This window comes from Habropoda laboriosa, unplaced genomic scaffold, assembly GCF_001263275.1.
Source record: "Habropoda laboriosa isolate 0110345459 unplaced genomic scaffold, ASM126327v1 scaffold147, whole genome shotgun sequence".
NCBI classification, from domain to species: domain Eukaryota; kingdom Metazoa; phylum Arthropoda; class Insecta; order Hymenoptera; family Apidae; genus Habropoda; species Habropoda laboriosa.
In genome coordinates this window covers 993,985-1,015,828 of record NW_017100256.1, presented here as the reverse complement: position 1 = coordinate 1,015,828, position 21,844 = coordinate 993,985, and the positions used below count along the sequence as shown (strand labels likewise).

Here is a 21,844-nt window from a genome sequence, read left to right as displayed (position 1 = left end):
GATTGAATCGTGTTTCCGGATAACGTAGATTGAATGTTAAAAAAAGAAAACGTAAGACTGGTTATAAAAACGCCAGATACATATCTGTTTAGCGAATAGAATCATTGAAATGATCAATTATCAATTATCATCGAAAAGTATGTATATGAAAGTTAATTGAATAATCGGAAGATTGCTAATCAGTGAAGATAAAGTAATTACTTCTATGTTCACATAGTGAATATGAAAAATATATTTAATATTTGATTAATATCAAATTTGATCAATTTGATCAATCTGATAGAAATATGAAATATGATACATTAGTAAATGAATCACTGATTCCATTAATCATAACGATTACTAAAAAAATTATGAAATTAAGAGTACTTAAGAAATGGCAACTGTGTCGTTAAAAACGTCGTCTGTTTCAAAAAATCATTCAACCAAAACTGTTAAAACGTTACAATTATACTACCAAAGAATTAACGTTAATAGCTTGTTCCTTGTTTTAGTATGTCGAGAAGTATCATTTCCCAAACATTTCTCATGGAAATGCCATTGAAGTTAACACGCAAGATCAATTCTAATTCTCAAATAGCTAGTGAAATTGACACACAACAATGTACCCGATCGAGAAGATCAAAGAAGCAATTTAAAACTGGGTCGTTGTGACACGAATTGAGAAAACGTGATTCCGACGTGCATGAACGATCACAAGGACTCTCCTCCACCTTATTCGAAGCATTTTTCAGCCGAAGAAGTAACGCGAAGATACATTCCAACTACCTAACTATTTAGAACGTTCGTACCAATACAATCAACGTGAATTATCGACAAATATTGGGGAACAAGTAAAAACCAAAAAAAAAAGGAAAAGAAAATAGGATTTCAACGTGTCCATTACATTAATGGGCTATAAATTAATACTAGGCTAGGGTAAATAAACGGATAGCCTATAAAGCAGTAGTAAGTGATGAAGCATTAATATATACAAAGTGTGCCTCGTGGAAAGTAGTTCCGTTGCGAATCCAGGACCCCATCAATCGGTTTACCGTTGCTAAATTCTTTCGTGCAATCTGTGCCTCGGAAAAACGTGCCAATTTTTCAGATTGTTCATAATGCATGTATCGTGCTCGTTAGAACTAGCAACAACGTTTATCAGCTATTATGCTTGAGTATTGGTTACGCACCTGGAGGATCTAGCTTCAGTGTCTTCGAAAAGAAACGGGTTTCTGTTGTTAACTCGAAGGTACAGTTAATGTTAGTAGATATTTCACAAACTCTAAGACGGAGCCGAAAATTTGTTGCCGTCGAAATTGAGTTATAGTGAATTGTAGATTTTTACGGTTACTCTAACATTGCAAATATGGATTTTGAATTATTGACAGTAAATGATGAATTATTCTATCGTCGTGTCTTTAGAATATGCTTGGTTTGTTTAGAAATATTGGAATTTACACTGTCTTTCTAACGATCTTGAAATTTAATTAATATTATAGTTCGCTTGAAGGTTTGAAGGTCCTTATGGAACTCCTCGAAGGAATATTAATTCTCAAAAAAATATATTTTTACCATTAATTTATCTATTTATTGAAAAAATGTATTTTCACTACTAATACTAATATATTCTATTATATATTACTTCTACATTACTACTAATACCAAAGACACATTTTCTAACCGGAAACGTCGAATAATATTGATTACAACGCCCTCGATTTTGAAAGTATGCATCAAGGTTTTCACACGATGAGAATGGCATCCACTTCCAATCATACATTACATCTTTCATCATTGATTGCTTTATACCAGCTCACTTCTGATTCACTAGCGATTTAGATTAAGGTGCAGTTCTGACAATGCGTAAAAGTATGTATGTACCTAATCTGAGACTGAAGGATGAAGATAAAATGATGTCCAAAAAAACAGATATGACTTAAGATTTTAGATTTAGTACCGAAGTTACTTAACTTTAGTGACTCATGTTTTAGGTTCGGTAGTTTCTATAGAAAAATGTACATTCCTGAGACGTATTATTATGATAACACAAGATACGCTTAATACAGTAATTATACACTTTATCTGATTCGAAGATCTTTCGCGTTCATCAGGTAGCTTAACTCCACGAGAGAAAACGTACCACTTTGGTGATTTGAACCAGCAGACCTGAACAGCCAATGAAGCGATATTTAAAACGTAGTCGTTACCTTAACCAGAGAACGATATTAACAGAGCTCATAGAAATTGGAGCATGAAGATTTTTGAACTTCGTTCATTTCGAAAGTTAAATTAGCTTTTATATAGATAAGACAGGAGTATGAATTATCGAGTATAGAATATATGGATAATAAATTATATTAATGTCACGTAAATAAAGTTATGCAAATTTATTCAGTTCGTTGCAGTTGCAACAATAATCATAAGGAAATGATATGAACTGAAGATAAAGATAGAGTGTTATTTGAATATCTACTTATTAAGTTATTTAATTTATTTTTATTATATTTTCAATCACTCCAAAATGAACGAATAAGATTCCAATCAAACAACTTTCCATTCTGCATAAAGCAATAAAATATCAGCAGTAATTGCATTAATAGATATACAATTTTCGTATAATTAAAGATTCGTATTTTCAATATTTTACATACAAAGCCAGCAAATTATTTACTTTATTAAATTACGTAATTTATCGATATCAATGTGCAACGATAAGGAGGTACAGGAACTTCAGCACAGGCAAGAAAAATATGAAATCCGTTAACTTAACTGACTTCCTAATTTTACGATGACATAACTTTTAAAGGAAGCTTATAACAGTATGGAACAACCAGTGCTATCACTGCTTCTATTTACGACGAATAAACCGTATGCAATCTCTTTTTTCCAAGTGATATTTGTTCAGAAAATCGTTGGTTACGATTAGTTTGACGCGGCCTCGTTTCGTCGTAAATAAACAAGCGGACGAATTCGCAATCTTTGCGCGAAATTGCTCAGTTAGCGTTCGAGCTGCAGTTTCTCGTAATTTTCTGCCAACCGCAAGAGCGGATTGCCACTTACGCACTTATGCGTGAACTTGACTTTTCGAAGGTAAATCTTTGTGGCGCTCACCACTAACTGGATACGTAATCGCGCCTATACCGTAGTTTGAACGGACTATGAAGAAAAGAGGAATAAAAAATAAGCCATTCAATCGAAGCTACTCTAAATTGATTTCAGTCACTTTGCAGTTTCCACAGGTAGAAAAGCAATATTTCATTTTCACATTTCGATCAGTCTGTCGATCAATCATCGCAGATTGCTAGGAATGCAGGAACTTTCAGAAGAAAGTAGGAATCTTGAGTTATCTTGAAGAACTTTTGTGTTTAAAATTTGTTGATAATATCTCTAATATTTTTTTAATAATCATTATTGCAAAACTTATTACGATATTGATATCTGTACATAGTATGAAGGAGAGTGTATAAATTAAAGCTCTGTTTAAATGCTCTTTACCTTTAGGTGCAAAAAATATAACCAAAAATATCAGATTAAAAATATGAAAATTGAAACTTAATAAGAAATGTGAAGCTTTTGTATTAAATTAGTTTTCTTGTGACTTTAATCGACCAGTTCAGTCGTTATGAAATTTGGCACATACATAATATATGTAGAATAAGAGCAACTTTATAAAACTTAAAACCTATTTATAAAATTACGTAGAATCTTTATAGTTGGAACCATCAGTAGTATACCTAAATTGATAAGAAAATTAGCAGGAAGTTAAATACAATCAAACAAGTGATTTAAAATTGTTTATCTTTTCTTTGTAATACTTTAATTACGATTTCTTTTGAATTCTTAATTGTTCCCAGTGTTTCAAATAAATTTTCTAAGAATTGTATGTTAATGGTTTCTGCAAAACGTATTACAACGAAGTTGATGCACCGATGACGTCGTTTCGTTTCTAGTTACCAAGTAAAATCGCATTTTTGCATCTGCAGTTACACTGTGCAATTTTCACGTCAACTTTCACTTGTTTTCTTTCAATTTTTCCATCCGTAAAATCCTGATCACCGCCTTCAGAGCTTCGCAATAACAGTTAAACACTAGCATCCTCGACCTATGTTTTTGTTAATTCTTTTCTTCGAGGAGATCATAAAATCTTATTAACTGCATTTACGAGTGGCAAGAAAAAGTCACATGATGTCTTCTATATTTGCAAAGCTGTAACAGTCGTCATTAAAGTACAAAGTATAACATTAGATAATTTTTTGCGTATTTTTTTTACACGACAAACTTATTAATTAATTCTACTTGATCAAAGCTTCGATAATGAGGTGATTTTCAAATTACAAATAGTAATATCTGTTATATAGATAACTGTTTTTATGAATTACATATTTCCACTGAATATAATTTTTCGAAGAAAATAACTGTAAGTAACATTTTTCTTTGAAATTTAATTCTTTTTATTTAACAAAAGAAAAATTCGTTTAATATTAATTTATACTATTACACATAGTGTGTAAGATGAAGAAGTATGTAAGTAGGTTTTCATAAGAAGTACAACAAAAAGAGTGACAACTCTCTTCGTTTTAATTACACTTTTATGCTATGCAAGAATTTACGATTAACAATCCCTACCTTTAACCCTGCTTCGTGAACAGCAGTAGAGAACAGGTTAATATCATGCATATTCGTGAGCGTTAACTAGCTACGAGCTAAAGTTTGCAGTATGAAGAACTATTGCTAGGTGTTTGCAATTTTTACTACGTAATATGTAATAATGTGTGTACTAATGTATAGAATTTCGTGTCTTTGTCATTTTTTCTCTCTCCTTTACAGCTACCGTGGCAAAGGTGTTTGCAGTGATGGAAGAGAGGTGGACAAAAGTGGAAAATGAACAGGTGCCCAATATTCACTGCAAAGATCATTCAAAGCTTTTGCAAAAATTATTCAAAGCGCTTGCAGTGAGGTCCTTTATCGTCAGATATTGAATTATTTCTCATTTTTATCCATCTCTTCTCCGTCATGCAAGCACCTCCACTTCATCAGCTATAAAGGAGAAAACGACACTTGATAACGTTAATAGAAGATCCGTGCCCCTATGAACAGTGGAACCTTTCTCTTTAACATACTCTCCTATTTTCAATTTTAACAGAAATATTTAGGTGTTCCGTTTCTCATGAATCTTCGAGTATATCAAGTATGTAGACCAAGTAAAAGAAACGAACAGGAAACCTTACAATGTATCATTGCTATCTTGTTTTCGAAGCACGTATCAGGAAGTATGTACAATGCATTTTTAAAGACACAATTGCCACTGCAATTTCCAACAATTTCAAAGCCCTTGTCGAAAAGTTCTCTTCAATAATAGGGATTATTTCCTTTTTCTTTCTCTTTTATGTCAAATTTAAAGTCGCTGCATCAATAATTGACGATTATTCTATATTTCATAATAAATATTTATTCTACAGATAGGTTTAATTGCTTTTTTAAAGTTTTCTCCCGTTTCAAATATTTCTTTAATATTGTTAGGTATTTGGAGCTGGTGTTTTCTGTGCTCTTGCAATCTAACAGAATATGTTTGAATATGTTCGCAATCTAACAGAAAATTGCTTTATTTAGAATGTAGATATTAATTTTCTTTTATTTAAGAGGGTGCACCACCCTGAGGCTTGTAAAAATAGGTAAAATTTAGGAATTTTCTTCATAGGTAAGAAATGAAAAGTTTCCATTTTTTTTCAGAGGATGTACTTAAATGTAACTTTCAGCTTTTCTCTCAATTTTAAAAAACTAAAAATATAAAAGAATGGAGTAAGTCGTATGATACATACATACATATATTCAATATATGAATTATTTGCAGGTATTAAATATTTTTAAACAGATTGGACTTTTCAAGTAATTAATTAAACATTCTCTTATGGTTGTAAGTACAGTTACCCGGATTAATATTCGTACACCCTATCGAACAGTATAATTTTTTTTTAATTGGACCAAACGACTTGAGCTTTTTTGAGAAGTTAGAAAGATTCGTCACGAAAAATAGTAACAGTCACTTTTTACAACTTTTTCATCTGAGCCTGTAACAAAAATTTAAAACATGCGTGTTATAGATTTATGTCAATCATATGCACGCTGAAAATTTCATCGAAATATGATCGTAGGTAGTTCTTATCCTTCTTCACGTAGATTTCTGTATACTGGACAGAATGTATAGTTACGTGTAGCCTTAGCGGGCCCAATTACTATCATTGTTCTTTTCTCCTAAATTTCACCCTATCGTTGTTTGTACTTATAGAAGCCATTGAAGAAGATGACGCATTTTGGAAGGCGTTTTCTTTTGTTCCGCGCGATTTCTAACGATAAAGATGCCGACACGTGCTGGAGCTGTCCGTCGTTTTGTTCGATCAAGCGTGTTCGAATAGCATGCTCGTAGAGATGAAACCTTTCGTAATAGCCCGTATAAGAAATAACTGTAAATTATGACGTGGCCATGTGTGTATGCGTCGAGCTTGTGGGAACGCGTGTGCCGTGTGTACGCTAACTCAGAGGAATCGGTATGTAGGTTTAGGTCGAGAACGCATCAATTACGCGTTCTATGTGTAGCCTATCTATGCCTAAGCTAGAATGTCGATCGACTTCGTAATCGGCTGCTTTTGTAAAATGCCTGTTCGAAAGCTTTGAAAGTTCGAATTCCTTGGCTCTGCGATCGACTTTCCATTTTGAATATTCACGTACTATCGTGCCATCCTGCACGTGCTGGTAAAGTTCAACGGCGCACATTTAAATGTACTGTGATCAACATCTATATTAGGTATTGATATTCAGTGAAACAGGATGAAATTTCGATGTATATGTAACAATATCAAAGTGAATTTGCGTTACAGAAACTTAACATGTTACAAGTTTTATTCTTTGTTTGAAAGCATTGAACTTCTGTATTTCAATATCGGTTGCTGTTATAAAAGAGTTTAATCTTTTATACGACACTTGTATCACCTTAACTTTGAAAACTTTATTTTACTACTTTTCTCGAGAATTATTTCTAGTACATTGCGTTCTTCGTTTTCCAAAAAGCCAATATATTATTGCATTATATTTTGTTTGATTCTACAAGTATATTTATAAAAGAAACTGAAGCACTGTTTTTATAGTTCAGTTCAAATGAAATATGTGTAGCTAAAACACTTCATGATGCCGTAAAACGCTTATTAAGTTATCATTCCGTAAATGGGTAAGTATCAATTAAACAGCAATTAATATTAAGTAGATGGTAACTCGTGGTATTTAAAAATTTAACAGTTAGGAAGATGATTTGAAGCGTACGGTTTGCAATGTAACGTTATAACAGACCTGTCTCCTAACTAATGTTCTCTGCACAATGCATTTGCTGTCTCATTCATACATCTTCCAATTGTTTTCTGTAACTATATATTTCAAAGTCGTGGTAACAGAGTGCACCAGTGAATCTGTAAAAATGTCTCGAGACAATGCTAAGAGACAATACCCTGCTTTAAGAGATTACATCTGTTTGAACGCTTGAAAAAGGTGACAATTTTCAAGATTTTTTTCTGACTTTACCGTTTGATGGAATTTTTTTATTTTTTAACCATACTTACAAAGCGCGTTGACAAAGCAAACAAAAAAGTTTGACTCAAAAATAAGAATTTTCTTAAAAGTTATGGGCGTTGTTCTGCAACTCCGCTTATCATCACATGGCTCGGCAGTGAGCGTCCTAGGGGATATATTATTACATTACCTATAAAATAAAAAAATGAAAGTTTTTCTTATTAATAATAATATCATGTTTAAAATGTCGATATTCTGCGAGCAATACTTTCACTTAAATCTGCATCAAAAATTCATACAACGATGTGAATAATTATAGGATAAAAGCAATCTTTACCGAGTAATCTTCTCTAATTAAGAAAGCAGGATATGAAAGATAATTATTTTTTACAGCTTTTAGAATGTATTGTCATCTGAGTATATACCAAACTATCTACCATAAAACCATTCGATAGAGCTGTGAATAAGTAATAGCCTTCGTCTAAAAAGAGAAAGACTCATTGTTGCTTTCATTATACAAATTATAAACAATATCCAACGCTGAGAACTTTCAAAAATGTAGCAGCAGCGAATGCTGGACCTGCAGCTTGATAGAATGACGTAGCGGGAAATTGCAAGTGTTTTATGCAGATCTCGGAACGTAGCTAGTAATTTTTTGAGGAAAGGAAAGGAAAATTATAGATAGAAGAGGCGATCCAGTAGACCGTCAAAGTTTTCTCTTACCATTAAACAAGCAGTTAAGAGAAATTTCGCGGATAGGAGCTTCATCGTCACAAATACTGTAACAATTTCAAGTAGAATGTGATTCAAGCTCAATAAATGGATTGGCAAGCACAAAGATCTCTCTTCGTTAGGCATTGCTTAACCCTTTCGCTACGACGTGCTTCAGATAAAAAGTATAATAGAAAAAATAAAGATACGTAAGTAACAGTGAAAATCAACAGTTTCATGTTAGTCAAATGTCGGGCGTAGTCAGGTGTTGCTTGTCTTTCAGTCGACAGGGATATTTTATTCATGAAGTGTGAAAATAAATGAATAAACTGTAAGTATTGGATGGGCGTATGTGTACGCTCTTCGTGAATGTATGACCACTTTTACGGAGCGCATGTACGCGCTTTTCGTAGCGAAAGGGTTACATACAATTTATAATATAAATATACTACGATTTTTATTTATACCTCACAGTGATATACGTTAATCCTTTGTTTACTAAATAGACAATAGGATAACGCTTTTATTATGCCATTGCATCGCTACAATTGGGAACTCGTACGTTCACTATTAGCGCGCTTGAATGAAAACTACAAACTATTGAATATTGTATACATCTTTTCCATGAAGCGATTTACTTAGAATACTGAATTAGACGAACGAAGAAACTGTGAATGACTATCATAAATACAAGAAAACTGTGTGGTAGTTGTTCAGTATTCTTCTCTATAAAACGGTAGAAACGTAAACGTGCTGCTTGGCACTTTCCCAACGTATTCTCGCAAGCAGCCGTGACACTCAAACACTTAATTACTTCATTACAACAGTTCCTCTATTTAATGTTACTTGAACTTGCACAGTACATTTTACAACAGTGCACTCTTATCGAGCAGAATACGTCGATGCAAAGAAAAAAAAACAATTTAACATTAATTTTCATTGTTACAAACAATTTTGCGGCAAGTTCCCTTTACAAATATCCACTGATCCAGATTCACCTCCTAAAGCCATGACAATTACTTTTTTTTAGACATAGTACATCATTTATCATGTTCAAAATATTATTTTCTAATCAATAGGCAATCTGAAAATTTTCTTATCAATTTTATTGTCGTTCATTTTAATCTTTACATGAAACTAAGGCGTCACAGAGACCTTCTTACGACATATATAATTCTTCGATGATAATTTACTCTCGTTGGCTGGAAAAAAGAAAGAAAAATTGGCGATGTCGATTAACAGGTGTCGGATCAGGATTAACCTACTTAGATCGTTCACGCGGACGAGCGCGGCAAAAGGGACGATCTCGTTTCGACACCGTGTGTGCGTGGAGAAGTTACCGTGATCGAGGCAATGCCAGTTAGTGCCGATAAAATTCTCACGTTACGGTACAGTAAAACTACCGCAAGCCCGGTAACTTCTTCGCGAACGCGCAGCGCTTGGCGTGCAGAAAAGTTTGCGCATCTGCGTGTCGAGGACGGCTGTTCACCTGTGCAACTCTTTGCCTCGTGCACGGCCTTCTTTTTATTTAATGGGAATGGCAATGAGCCGCGGAGATTTTCTCAGAGCCTTCGCCTCCTCTCCGCCGCTACTTTTTTCGTCCTTCGACGACGATGACAAGCCGGCTAGCCGTGAGTATGATTGGAAATAACATGTCATTGAGGAATCGTCGATGTTACGGTGAATCAGCATCGCGATTAGGCTCGCTTCGAACGGACTTGTTTGTTCATCTTTAACGAGAAGATGTATCGAAGAATACACGAGGGCTGCTATGTAGATATGAATTTCTATGTAATTAAATGTACGGAGTACTTGTCAGTATGTGGGACAATGCAATTAAAAATGTTAAGTAGATTAGGGCATGAAATTGAGCCTGTATTATTCTGCTGTGACGCAGCACATGCGGTCCAGGATGTATTGTTCAGCGTGCTATCGATTTTCTGGTGGCAGCGTACATGTTATTACTTTTGAAATTGTTAACGAGGAAAGAATTCGAATGTCGTGGTGGAATATTATTTGCAGAGATTTCGATGTTAGCCTCGGCTGTTTTTCAGTAAAATATTAAACATTTGCAATGGTAATGATGTACAAGTAAGGACGCAACGTGAACATAAAGTTTTCATTACTATACATTAGTATTTTTGGCATTGACATTCTTCGTGGAAATGCTTCATAAATTATAAATTGAAATTATATATAATAAATTGAGCTTTTTCAAAAATATATGTATAATGCCACCGAAGAAACTGAAATTCCTGTAAGAAATACTACGTGTAATCATTTAAAAAACACTCAAGCCTCACATTTTCCATATGCTTTGTATTATTAATAAATGGAAAAAAAATAATTGTACACTTACGCTTAAATGAAATCATCTGATAAAACAAGCTAAAAATATGAGACTGAAGAATGATTACGTTAATTACTATAATCAACGTTAACTTTGTTTGAGTTGTATCTATATATCTACTGTTATCAATTATAGATTTAACGTAATCGATAAATATTTTAATCACCCGACAATCTTCAGATTCAGATCAGGTTTAATCAGTTTTAACGTAGTTATATGTAGTTGAATCTGGAAATTACATATGAGTTAATATGTGACGATTTGCGCATCGTGAGCACGTGTTATGAGTACCGTAATTGGGGAGGGGCACTTTGCAATGCATAGCGTTAAGCACAGTTCGCGACTAGGAATGCAATAAACCGCACAAGGGATGCGCAAGAAGTAACTAATCTACGCTTCCTGTCGCGTGTCTTGTGGTTTATTTTTTTTTTTTTCAGTGGTTCAACAAGAATCTGTGGGAGAATCTTGAAACTGGTTCTCTCTTTTGTTAAACGTTCAAACCATTAACTGAATACTTCTTCTAAAAAAAATTTCAACATTAAAAAATGTAATACTGAGATTTAATTAATAATGAAAGAAAGATTCGTGTAAATATTTACAAAAACTAAAGAATTTTGTAATATAAATAATTAAAATACTACGTCCAAAATTTTCTTGAAAAAATACGTATAGGTAATTCATGCGTCAAATTCAGTTTTTAGGTTAATTAAAAGATTTAGTTCATTCTAATATAGCGTGTAAAACATTAACATTGGTAACAAAGTTAATGTGCTACATTTCTATTTTCTAAAAATCTCTTCCCCTATTACACCTCAAAAATCCTGAAAACTTCAAACCATTTGTACGAGGATACTTTTTTTTAACAGACACTGTCTTTCTTCTATAAGTTTATGTCAAATTGTTTCATTTCTATCAGCGAGTTGTACCTTAATAAAAGGAAATGTTCTTTTTTTATTTTTGTTACAGTTTTAAATGTTGCTGGAGGCAAAGCACCAATGCAATCAAGCAGCTCGGAAGGTGGCATTCCACAACGTGCTGTTGACGGTAGCAGTGGACAAATTTACACCCCTCAAACGTGCACCCTCACGAGACCAGAACACAGGCCATGGTGGTACGTGAACTTACTCGAACCGTACATGGTGCAGCTTGTGCGACTAGACTTTGGCAAACCATGCTGTGGTAAGTAACATTAAAATCACTTTTTTCGTACAATACTTATTAATAATTCTTCTTTGTGCAATGGTGAATTGCTTATTTCATGTTATAATAAATTTATAGTAAATTTGGCATTAAATAGATATGAATTTAGATTACCTTACGCGTGTATATATATTTTTTTTGAAAAAATATTTCATGAAAGTGTCATGCTTTGTTCAATAATCTAGGGCCAAGTCTTTTAGCATTTGTAAATTGTTAATTCTACGAAAATGAAATATCAGATTCTTATATCTAAGAACTGAGTTATAATAAGTTTTACTTCCCTTTGTTCAGTTCGTTAAATTTTTGAAAATAATTATAGTAGGTTATCTATCAAATTTGCAAATTACAACAGAAGCTATGACATGATATAAAACATATTCTACTTTTGTTACGTTAGAAATAGATCTTGCAATTTTTAATAGTATATTATTTGATAAATATTATTATAACTATTCCATGCAATAAAATGTATTTATGTTCTTCACGTTAAAGTTTTTCTTGACTTTTGAATTACACTTGTACGGTAGAAGGATTTTATAAAAAGTGAGAGAAAGTTTCTACAGAAATATGTAGCATATATGTATGTAGTAGTTTATTATTTAATTCAATGTTTTCTCTTTTACAATTTCATAAACCTAAATTCATAGTAATACTTTTATTAGGTTGAAGTATATAAAAAGTTTCGTCAAATCTTCCATCTTATTCACCCTTTGAAACTATAAAAACCAATACTTTACATATTACTTGTCAACATCTATTTAAAAAAGTTTGCACGTTTCGTTCAAGCGAATCACACGAATTACCCAATTCTCATAATTGTTTTATCAAATACTACAAATTTTTCATACGTTTATAAGCATATCTATCAATTATTTAAAAACAGACCGAGTTTCTAATTTCGTTTTCATGGTGAGTTAGTAATATTTGCAAATTAATAAGCCTCCGTTCGCGGAGCCGGTGAAAAGTGAACGAGGCTGCTTAGGAATACATAAAACGCGTTGATAAATTGTCGGTGAAACCGGGGCAGAAGGCGTAAAGTGGCCGAGTTTTACGCGATCCACTGGACAGAGTTTTTAGTTCTTCTAATACAGTGGAACGCCACTTTCATTTCAATGACGTGGTCTCCTGGCTTTCTATCGATAAGGTAGCATCGTTGCCAATTATGGGGTAATAAAATGTTCCCGATCCAGTAAGTACTTAGGAGGACAGCGTAATAACGAACAAAGCGAGCATGAAATGCACCGTTAGTATAAACACTGGATCGACACTTTCATTCATGCCGATACTGATTTCTATCTTTGCTACAATTCCCAAGCTATCGCACCCTGCCTCAGGCGTAACGATCGAATCTCGTCAAATTGACGGGTATCGCTAGGAAATGGAATTGAAATATTACGAATATACATCTGTTAATGTTGAGGTATACGAAATTGCGACGTGATTGACGCATGAAAAGACGAAAGGAAAGAATTTGTACCGAGCATTCTATCTGCGCTTATGGGAAACACTTGGCGTTCGTTAGAAAAAGTCCGTGCCACGAAGAAAACAGTAGATAGTCGTGAGACGCCAAAGAAGCAACATGCTGTGTAGTCTAAGTCGCACATCTATGTATTTTATATTACGAGAAAAAACAAGTCATTATCGTTCTTATAATGAACAAAAAAAATGTGGTCCTTCGAGCCGGATATCAAGCCATCGGGGATAACACAGCAAAAGACTAGATTCCTTGCGGCACAATGCAATTCGCTATGATAATTGGCGATGATCGTTTCCTTGCTGCCTGATCATCCACGATCGAAAATGGCGGAATCATTGGTCGTATAATCTTACGCGATCCCATCAAGGTTTAAAGTTAGCGTGAAAGTTTAATGCATTGACAAGTCAACGTATGTCGCAAAGTAGAGTGTTTCTTCTTTATCGTCAGAGCTCTGTGTTCATAGATCATCTGTGATACTGGATGATATTTTGTTTCGTCTGATCCATGTTTGAAAATCTTGTACGATAGAGCAGCATCTGAATTGAGCGTCAATGCTCGTTCATCGTCAAACTCAAAGTTCACTAATTGTAAGTAAACTGTACTACGCAGAGATGAGAAGTTGGCTAACGTAAGAAATGCGAGTCTGATTGGGTTATATCCTCATAGGCCTCCATAGACATAGGGCTAACATAAGGAATCCGGGTCTGATTGGGTTATATCCCTATAGACCCCCATAAAAATATTGTCATTATTGACGAATCGGCTCATTTGAAATTGCGTGACGTGAGACTTAGGCGGTGTGAGTGAAGTGCTCTTCTTTCCCCTGCGCCGTCTCGCTGGCCATCTTCTCATCCCTGCATGGTACTCATATCCCGGGTTCCGGGATGAAAAGAGCACTCTTTCTAAGCAAGAGTCGCACGTGTCAAGCGTGAGCCATGCGACTACTTGACACAGGAAGTGAATGAATAGGTCATCGTCACATGTAACCAACGTGCAGAGTGCGAAGAGAAACAGTCGCAGTGACTTGCTTCTGCCTTTCCGAGCAAGGTGTATGGTTAACAGCACGTACAACGCTTGTTCGTATGTATGCGCGCTATATTCGCGTATGTATGTGCTTCTCGTGATAATGGTCGATTAAAGAATCGATTTATTTTACTCCATATCTGAGTTAAGGTCTCACCAGAAGTGACTATGCTCTTTGAGGACATTCACCAGATCATCTTTTGGTCCGCGTCGTCTCTTCAGATCTTTTTCATATGTCGGCCTACTAACGAGTAAACCAACGCTTGCTCTTTAAATTTTTCTTCGCTAGATCGCTGGTCTGTTTCAAGATTGCTTCGTTTTCTTTTGAGTTTAAGTGGGTACACCGCTTTGAGGCTTTTACAAATAGGTAAATGTTTGGGAATTTTTTCTATAGGTAACTACTGAATGAAAAGTTTTAATTTTTTCAGAGGATATAAATGTAACTTTCAATTTCTTTCTCTAATTTTTAAAAGGTAAAAATGATACAAAATGGAGGAGTTATTCGCTCATTGCGAAACCTCTTCTGCTGGAACGTCGATTGCTGGCAGCCATTGAGATAGGATCGTCAAAAATAAAAAATTCTGTTTGATTTATAAATAAAAATGTATTATCTATATTGTAGGGTAAGATGTAATTATTATAAAAATGGTGACAGTTTAAAGAGGAAAAACCTCTTTTTACCTAAAAGAAATCAACTTTAAACGTTTCTGTAGTCAATTTTTCACATGAATTTATAAAAATTTGGTTCTGAAAGTATTACAGTACATCACGAATACAAATATTTCTTGTTAGAGTGTAAAACTGTTAATATCATCTTTTATTCTTGCTTCTTTATAAACACTATATTCGTCATATTACGAACACTATAAAACTGAAAAGATGTTAATAAAAGTCTTCATTACGCACTTTTATTCACGTAAATTAGAGATGACACGTAAAATCAGGGCGAAACGAACGTGTTAATTTCGGTGGCAAAGGGTAAAAAGAAGCAGAATTCGTTGAATGAAAATATCGTCAGCATCACTACCATTTAAAACCAATCGAATGTACGCATAAAGGGTAAATTGAATGAAGTGTGCCACCGTTTTCTAGCGATCAAAAGTGAAAAGACTCTCACTTTTATCCTGGAAAGTTTCTAAAAGTTTTCGCGTGCAAACAAAACTTTATACTCAACAATAGAGCAGTAAAGAAAAAAAGAAGAGAATTAAGATGATGTACGAATTTGTGAGCGAATTTTATGTCCCATTTAAGAGACACCATATTCTGCATTTCAGTTAATTACTATTGACACACTTTTCATGTAGAAAGTACCGGTTAATTATTGCAAACTTTGTATACTTTTACTTAGCATCCTGACTTTGTAAAATGTGATTCAATATTTATTATGTACAAGTGGAATTGAATTTTCAAAATATTATATGGTAAGGGTTACGTTTGAAAAATATTGGATTTTCTTTTTTATATATCTGTTTCATCATTGCTTGAATTATATACTTATCGTAAACTTTGTATCTTTTTAAGAAGATTAAGAAAATTTATTCGTGAATAATAATAATTAACGGAAAGTAAAAGTCTAAATCTTTCATGTATGAAAAAATTAATATCAGAAAGGATACAATTTATTATTTATACTTTTCTAGAAATTTTGTGGCTTTATACAAAGCTACTATAACAAAAAATTACGAATTAAACGCAGTAAATTAAAGTGTCATTTTTTGATAAAAATTACTTGTTTCCACAACAGCATATTTTAATTATTGGTAGAATGTACATATGTGTATATCATCTAAAAAATACTTTTATATTGATTTTATATTGTATTGAAATATATTATATTCAATGTAATACATGGAACATTTCTATCGAAGTGATATTGCATAACATTTTTTAATTTTAGTTTAATGAATCTTATTTCAGTCGATCTTGCATATCGCAATTCAAACTATGCAAGTCTATAAATTTCAGTATATCTCTGAATTATTTAATCAAAATTTCTAAAACTTTTTCTCAGCACATTTAATTTCTCATTTCTTTTACAAATTTAACAGCATCATCTAACGAACGTCTATTAATAAATTATTTCTAGGTATCTGTTATAATGTTGCTAGAAATGTCTTTTAGAACGAGTCATTAAGTATTTACGATTCCACTTATTTTTCCTTTGCGTTCCAAGTTCCGCAATTTTGTCGCAGTTGGGAATAGATTTACTTAAAATTAAACCTAACTGCGGTCTATATAAACGATCAAACAAGGGAAAACTTTCACCGTTAAACAAAATGCCTGATAATAACAGTAAGCGTGCTGTTTATACGGAAATAAAGAGAGAGTATTCTGTTATTCATGGAAGGAATTTGCTACTCTCTTCCTTAAAAAATAATTTTGCATCCTTTCACGAGGCAACAGTCCGTGCATTAGAAATGTTGCATTGCATTATCAATGATCAAAGGTAATTTGTGAAATTTTTCGAAATTTCAAATGAAAATTCTTCAAAAAATTCGTAAAATAAGAGTGTATCATTAATTTGAAACACAGTGAATCTCATTTCCTGCGAATACTAAAAATTAACGAACACTTTTCATTATTATTATCTACCACTGTTCACCACTATTAATTTCCACCAGTGCTGACACTTTTCACCACTATTAATTTCCATCACTGTCACCACAAATATACAATTTATGCACTTTACATAATACACGATACCAGATCGATTCGCATGTTGACATTACTAAATCTCTTTCTCAATAAATCAGTACTTCCTGTCTGCAAGAACCAGCAATCTTCGTGTTCTCTGAAGGAAACAACATTTTCAACAAAGTGTCGAAATAACGAATTTCATTCTCGTTAACAATACGTAACATATACCACAAGAATAAATCTTTCAATTGAGATAACACAGACGAACTTCATGAATTTCTTTTCAATAAATCGTAATCCCATTGTACACTTTTCGACGAACGAATCGAGTTCAATACGTTTCATTTAATTACGTAAAATAGTGGTCGTGTATCGTTTTCCTAAACAACCATCGTAGAATAGTCATCAATCTAGATTCAACGAGATTATACTTTCGTTATGTTTCCGTTATGCATGCAAGAGTTGCGTGTTACTCTAACAGAGCGGGCGGACTCGGTTCTAAGAGCGTTTAAGCCGAACCAACGGACACGATTCAGCTAACATTCATACGTGACGATAATCTGAGCGTTTCGCTGGTGAATGCGCGCCTGGCCGTAATTATTATGACTGATACTTTACAAGAAAAGGCAACTTTCACGCGACTTGTCCCGTCGATAAGAAGCTGTTAGCAGAGCGTTTTAATTACGAATGAGATCGGTTATCTTTTACCGTGGCTAGCCGGCTCGCGTTTCCGGCAGAACGGAAAGAAACATGATGCCATCACTCTCTGGCATAACTCATTGGAAGTCCTGTGCGCTTTTTGCGCAGACCAATGTGAAACGAACGACTTCCTTGATGATAGACGCGAACGAAAAACGAACAGATTCATTTTGTGATAAAAAGTATGAGTAATGCGCGAGTTTAAGTATTCAGGCACATTGGTATTTAAGAAAAGTAAGGGAAAAAAGAAGAAAGAATAAGTTCATAGAGGATCGTGCATGATGTTTTTGCGTTAGGGAATGCGAAACGAATAGCTTCCTTGGTTGTGGTATGTATATTTTTTTTTTTTTTACTTCAGACTCACAGCCAAGAAATTTGGACTTGGTTTACATTAATCCTAACTGTACATGGCTAACTTAATCCATACGTTCGCCTCATTTACTCGTTCCATTCGTTCCTCTTTGCCTCATTCCCCTAACTTGTTTCTTTTATTGTTACCCTACTTATCCATCTACTGTTTTCTATTTCTTATCACAGTATTGCACTTCTTTCCATTTTCTTTTTCAACTTTCTCAGATAATTTTCTATATTCTAATCCTTTCTTCCGTTCACTGTATCCTCTATACTAACTCTTCTATCCATTTCTCTACAATTCCTTACTTAGCAATGGAAGTTAAGTAACTCGAAAATTCAAAAAAATTTGGAATTGGAAGCTGACACAATTTGTTTTGAAGAACTGTTATAGATCTCGATGAGTCCCGTAATTTTATGGGATTTTTGTATGAGTAAAAAGAGGACAATTCGTTTATCAGGACAAATGCGCTGCCATTTTTGTATAAAAACTTAGAAATATTATTTGCAAAATATGCTTTTAAAATAGTATTTGATATAAGTTTACTAAACGTTTCGCTCTATATAACAGTACATTTGGATATGTTGTACATGCTTTCTCCAAGTAGAAGATAGGAAAGATATTTAAAAAATATTGATTCGACTAGATTTATCATTTGAACCTCGTTTTCATTAAAATAGTAATGAAACATAAGAATATTTTCTGAAAAAGAAAAATAAGGAAGCTTGAAATAATATTAATTAAATTGTTTGATCATTTCCTTGTACGTAACTTAAAATTCATCTACTATGTCTTTACAATTATTACATTTTTAATATTTTTAAATGTCTATCGACAATTTTATATAATAATAGAGCAATTTACTTTCTCCTCTGCAGCATTTTATCTCTAAAAATTTTTATTTTGTACGTGTCTAAATTTTCTATACTCGATAATTTTAACGATACGCAACTTTATTTTTCAAAAAATTGCAAACCAAAGAAATATTTTAATAATACATCCTTACAATTCAGTCAGACTGATATTTCGTCCTAGATATTTCATTTATTTCCAATTATCCTTCACCCAATCGATAATCGTTATTCTGTTTAAAACAACTATTCTCACGAAACACGATCACGCACAGTGAATTTCAAATTACTATACAAACATTCCCAGAGAATAAGCGTCTTGTACATTAAACGAATTCAAACTATGGCTACAGTGTCGCATCGTTAGAAACGCGGTTTCTAATAACATAGGATGACTCGAGGAGTTTCTCCGCGCGCGGACAGCCCCGGATCTTTTTTTATGTAAACAAGAAATTGTCGCTATTTCGAAGACGATTACAAGGGACAAAACGTGGAAAGCATGTAATTGGAGTTGGCGGCTGTGGACGAAATGACGACTGTCCATCTGGTTACACCTGAAATGCTTTTCAGGTCGGAAGATATAGTCTTTACCGAGCACCAGATTATTTCAGATCGTTTTATCCGTTCAAATGCTACGTTTGCGATCGGCCAGTAAGAGAACATGCCAATCCAAGTTGTCAGTGAAAGCTCGAATCGATTCGAAGTCTGATGCTGGATTATCTTCGGACTGTTCCCTTTGAGAAATACAATACGATGTATTTTATTATTTTATCACGAAAGTGTTCTTCTTTTTCTCTGATCGACAGAAGGAGATTAGATTTGTAGAGAGAAATAAGGATAATCTGTATGCCTATGTTACATCGTATTGTGTTTTATTGTGCCGAGAGTTTCCTTTTTTAAGTTTAGATAGAGATACCATCGTCTTCTTGTAGAAGCAATTATTATTTCATTGTATTTACAAACTCTTATTTAATAATTTAACGATAATTACATTTGATATATACGTGTTTTAATGAATATAAACTGTAATAGTGCAATTTTCTCGCTACAAATACGTTCTGCACTACTGCAAAATGACTGTCTGCTCTTTATTTTGCATATTCCGCCACGTAAAACGTGTTTTAACGAATATAAACTGAAATACTGCTGTATACACGCGACAAACCACCTTATGCAGTACTGTTAGGGATTGGGTTTATGGCACGGCCGTTCTTTCAGGCGACTTTGAATTACACACCTTTCCTTTTCCTTTTTTTTGCCAACTAATTCTTTTTAATCTGTCAGCGAGGCCCAGGAAGCATTTATGGCGGTAGCAACATAAAGTTTCTGCGCGCCACATGACTTCCTGGTGCCCACTCGTGACAATCCGACAAATAGTGCCGTGCCATAAAACCTTCCCCGTCGCCCCGACCGCTCAAGTCCCATTACGAGCGAGCTACCCTTGGACCTCATGCCCCCGCCAACGCGACGTACCACCACCCTGCCAACTGGGACTTCCAGGATGGGCGGTATGCTAGCGGGTCCTGGAGGACTGTCCAAAGGGTAGTCTCGCTCTAATTGGCGCACACCATCACCTCCCACACATCCACTTTCTTATAAATAGCGACACAACACCCTCAAGAGACAGATTATTCTTTTTTGTACAAAGATCGACACGCACACCACACTAAGACCTTGATTACTTTGAAATACAATATTGAAATACGTGAGACAAAGTTTTATCTTCACCAACATCACACCATCCATCGAACCAGCGACAGCATAGCGCCACCACTATCGAACATATTGCTTGTTCGAAGTACAAGACGCAACATATATAATACTTATTATATTATTAGAATTTAACGATAATTAAATTATTTATCATAAGTATGCATAATTTAATTATTATTTTACTTAAAAACATTACCACGAAGAATGCACAACGTTTCATAATACTTCTGACTTTCTTATTTATTTTTTATTTATTAGAAACTGTAATTTTTAAATCATTTAGCTTCCTATTACCTTCAGATAGGATCAATTTCAAATTCTTAGCACGTTTCCTGATTGCAGGTGATGGTATACCCGGAACAATTGTGGTTCGTGTCGGAAACAATCGTCCAGACTTGGGAACGAATCCAATTTGCAATCGTTTCACCGGCCCCCTTGAAGAAGGGCAGCCTCTTTTCCTACCCTGTAATCCGCCTATGCCTGGAGCTTTCGTTTCTGTACACTTGGAAGCGAATACACCGACACCGATTCCAGTACAGCTTTCATTGTGCGAGGCTTTCGTGTATACTGATCAGGTACGATATTCATCAGAGTTACACTCCCGTTCATAAGTATTAGGTCATCCCATAAATTCGTAATTGTATAGTTTAGATCAATGCTTCCAACAAATCTTTAAAGATAAAGAAAAACGTAAGCGCTTTCTCGTTTCACATTTTTGTCGTTTTCTTTTTTTTAGTAAGACCATTATGTCATCGCTACAGAATTTTCTTGGATTTTCATTCAAATATTTTTCGCTTTCGACACGAACTTATGGGATGACCTAATATTAAGGCACTTACTGAATGTGAAGCAAACTTAAACAGTCGTTACAAAATTATTTAGCCTGGAATCTCGTAATATAACGAGTACATACATTTCTGCTGATATGTGGTACTACATCTAGCGAAGAAATGTAATTTAACCCTTTAATTACAGACCACAGAGGCGAGTCGGAATGTTTATTTCACTGTCACAGTTAATTATCACCTCCCTTTTGCCAATACCACGAATATGCGATTCGATACATTACGGAAATTTACAGTTGAATGTAGAATGTGATCTAATAACTCTGGAGACTGAAATTTTTGAAATTTTCTTGCAAATATTAGCGTTTGTTTCGCACTTTTTAACTATGAAATCATTTTTGATTGTCTCCTTTGGCCACACTCAGCCTACTTCATTACCTAAGAAATGAAATTTTGCTATAAAAAACCATAAAAGAAAATCCTAATTTTTTATATGACATTATAAAT

At 34.0% G+C, this 21,844-nt stretch overlaps 1 protein-coding gene across 1 annotated transcript in view; it reads left to right on the top strand.

The window, feature by feature from the left end:
• LOC108572566 overlaps positions 1-21,844 on the top strand; it is a 47,269-nt gene that overhangs the window by 16,182 nt on the left and 9,243 nt on the right. Inside the window, exons 3-4 of the mRNA XM_017934826.1 lie at positions 11,567-11,779; positions 20,895-21,127. Of these exons, the coding sequence (XP_017790315.1) occupies positions 11,567-11,779; positions 20,895-21,127 (446 nt within the window). The remainder of the gene's footprint in view (positions 1-11,566; positions 11,780-20,894; positions 21,128-21,844) is intronic.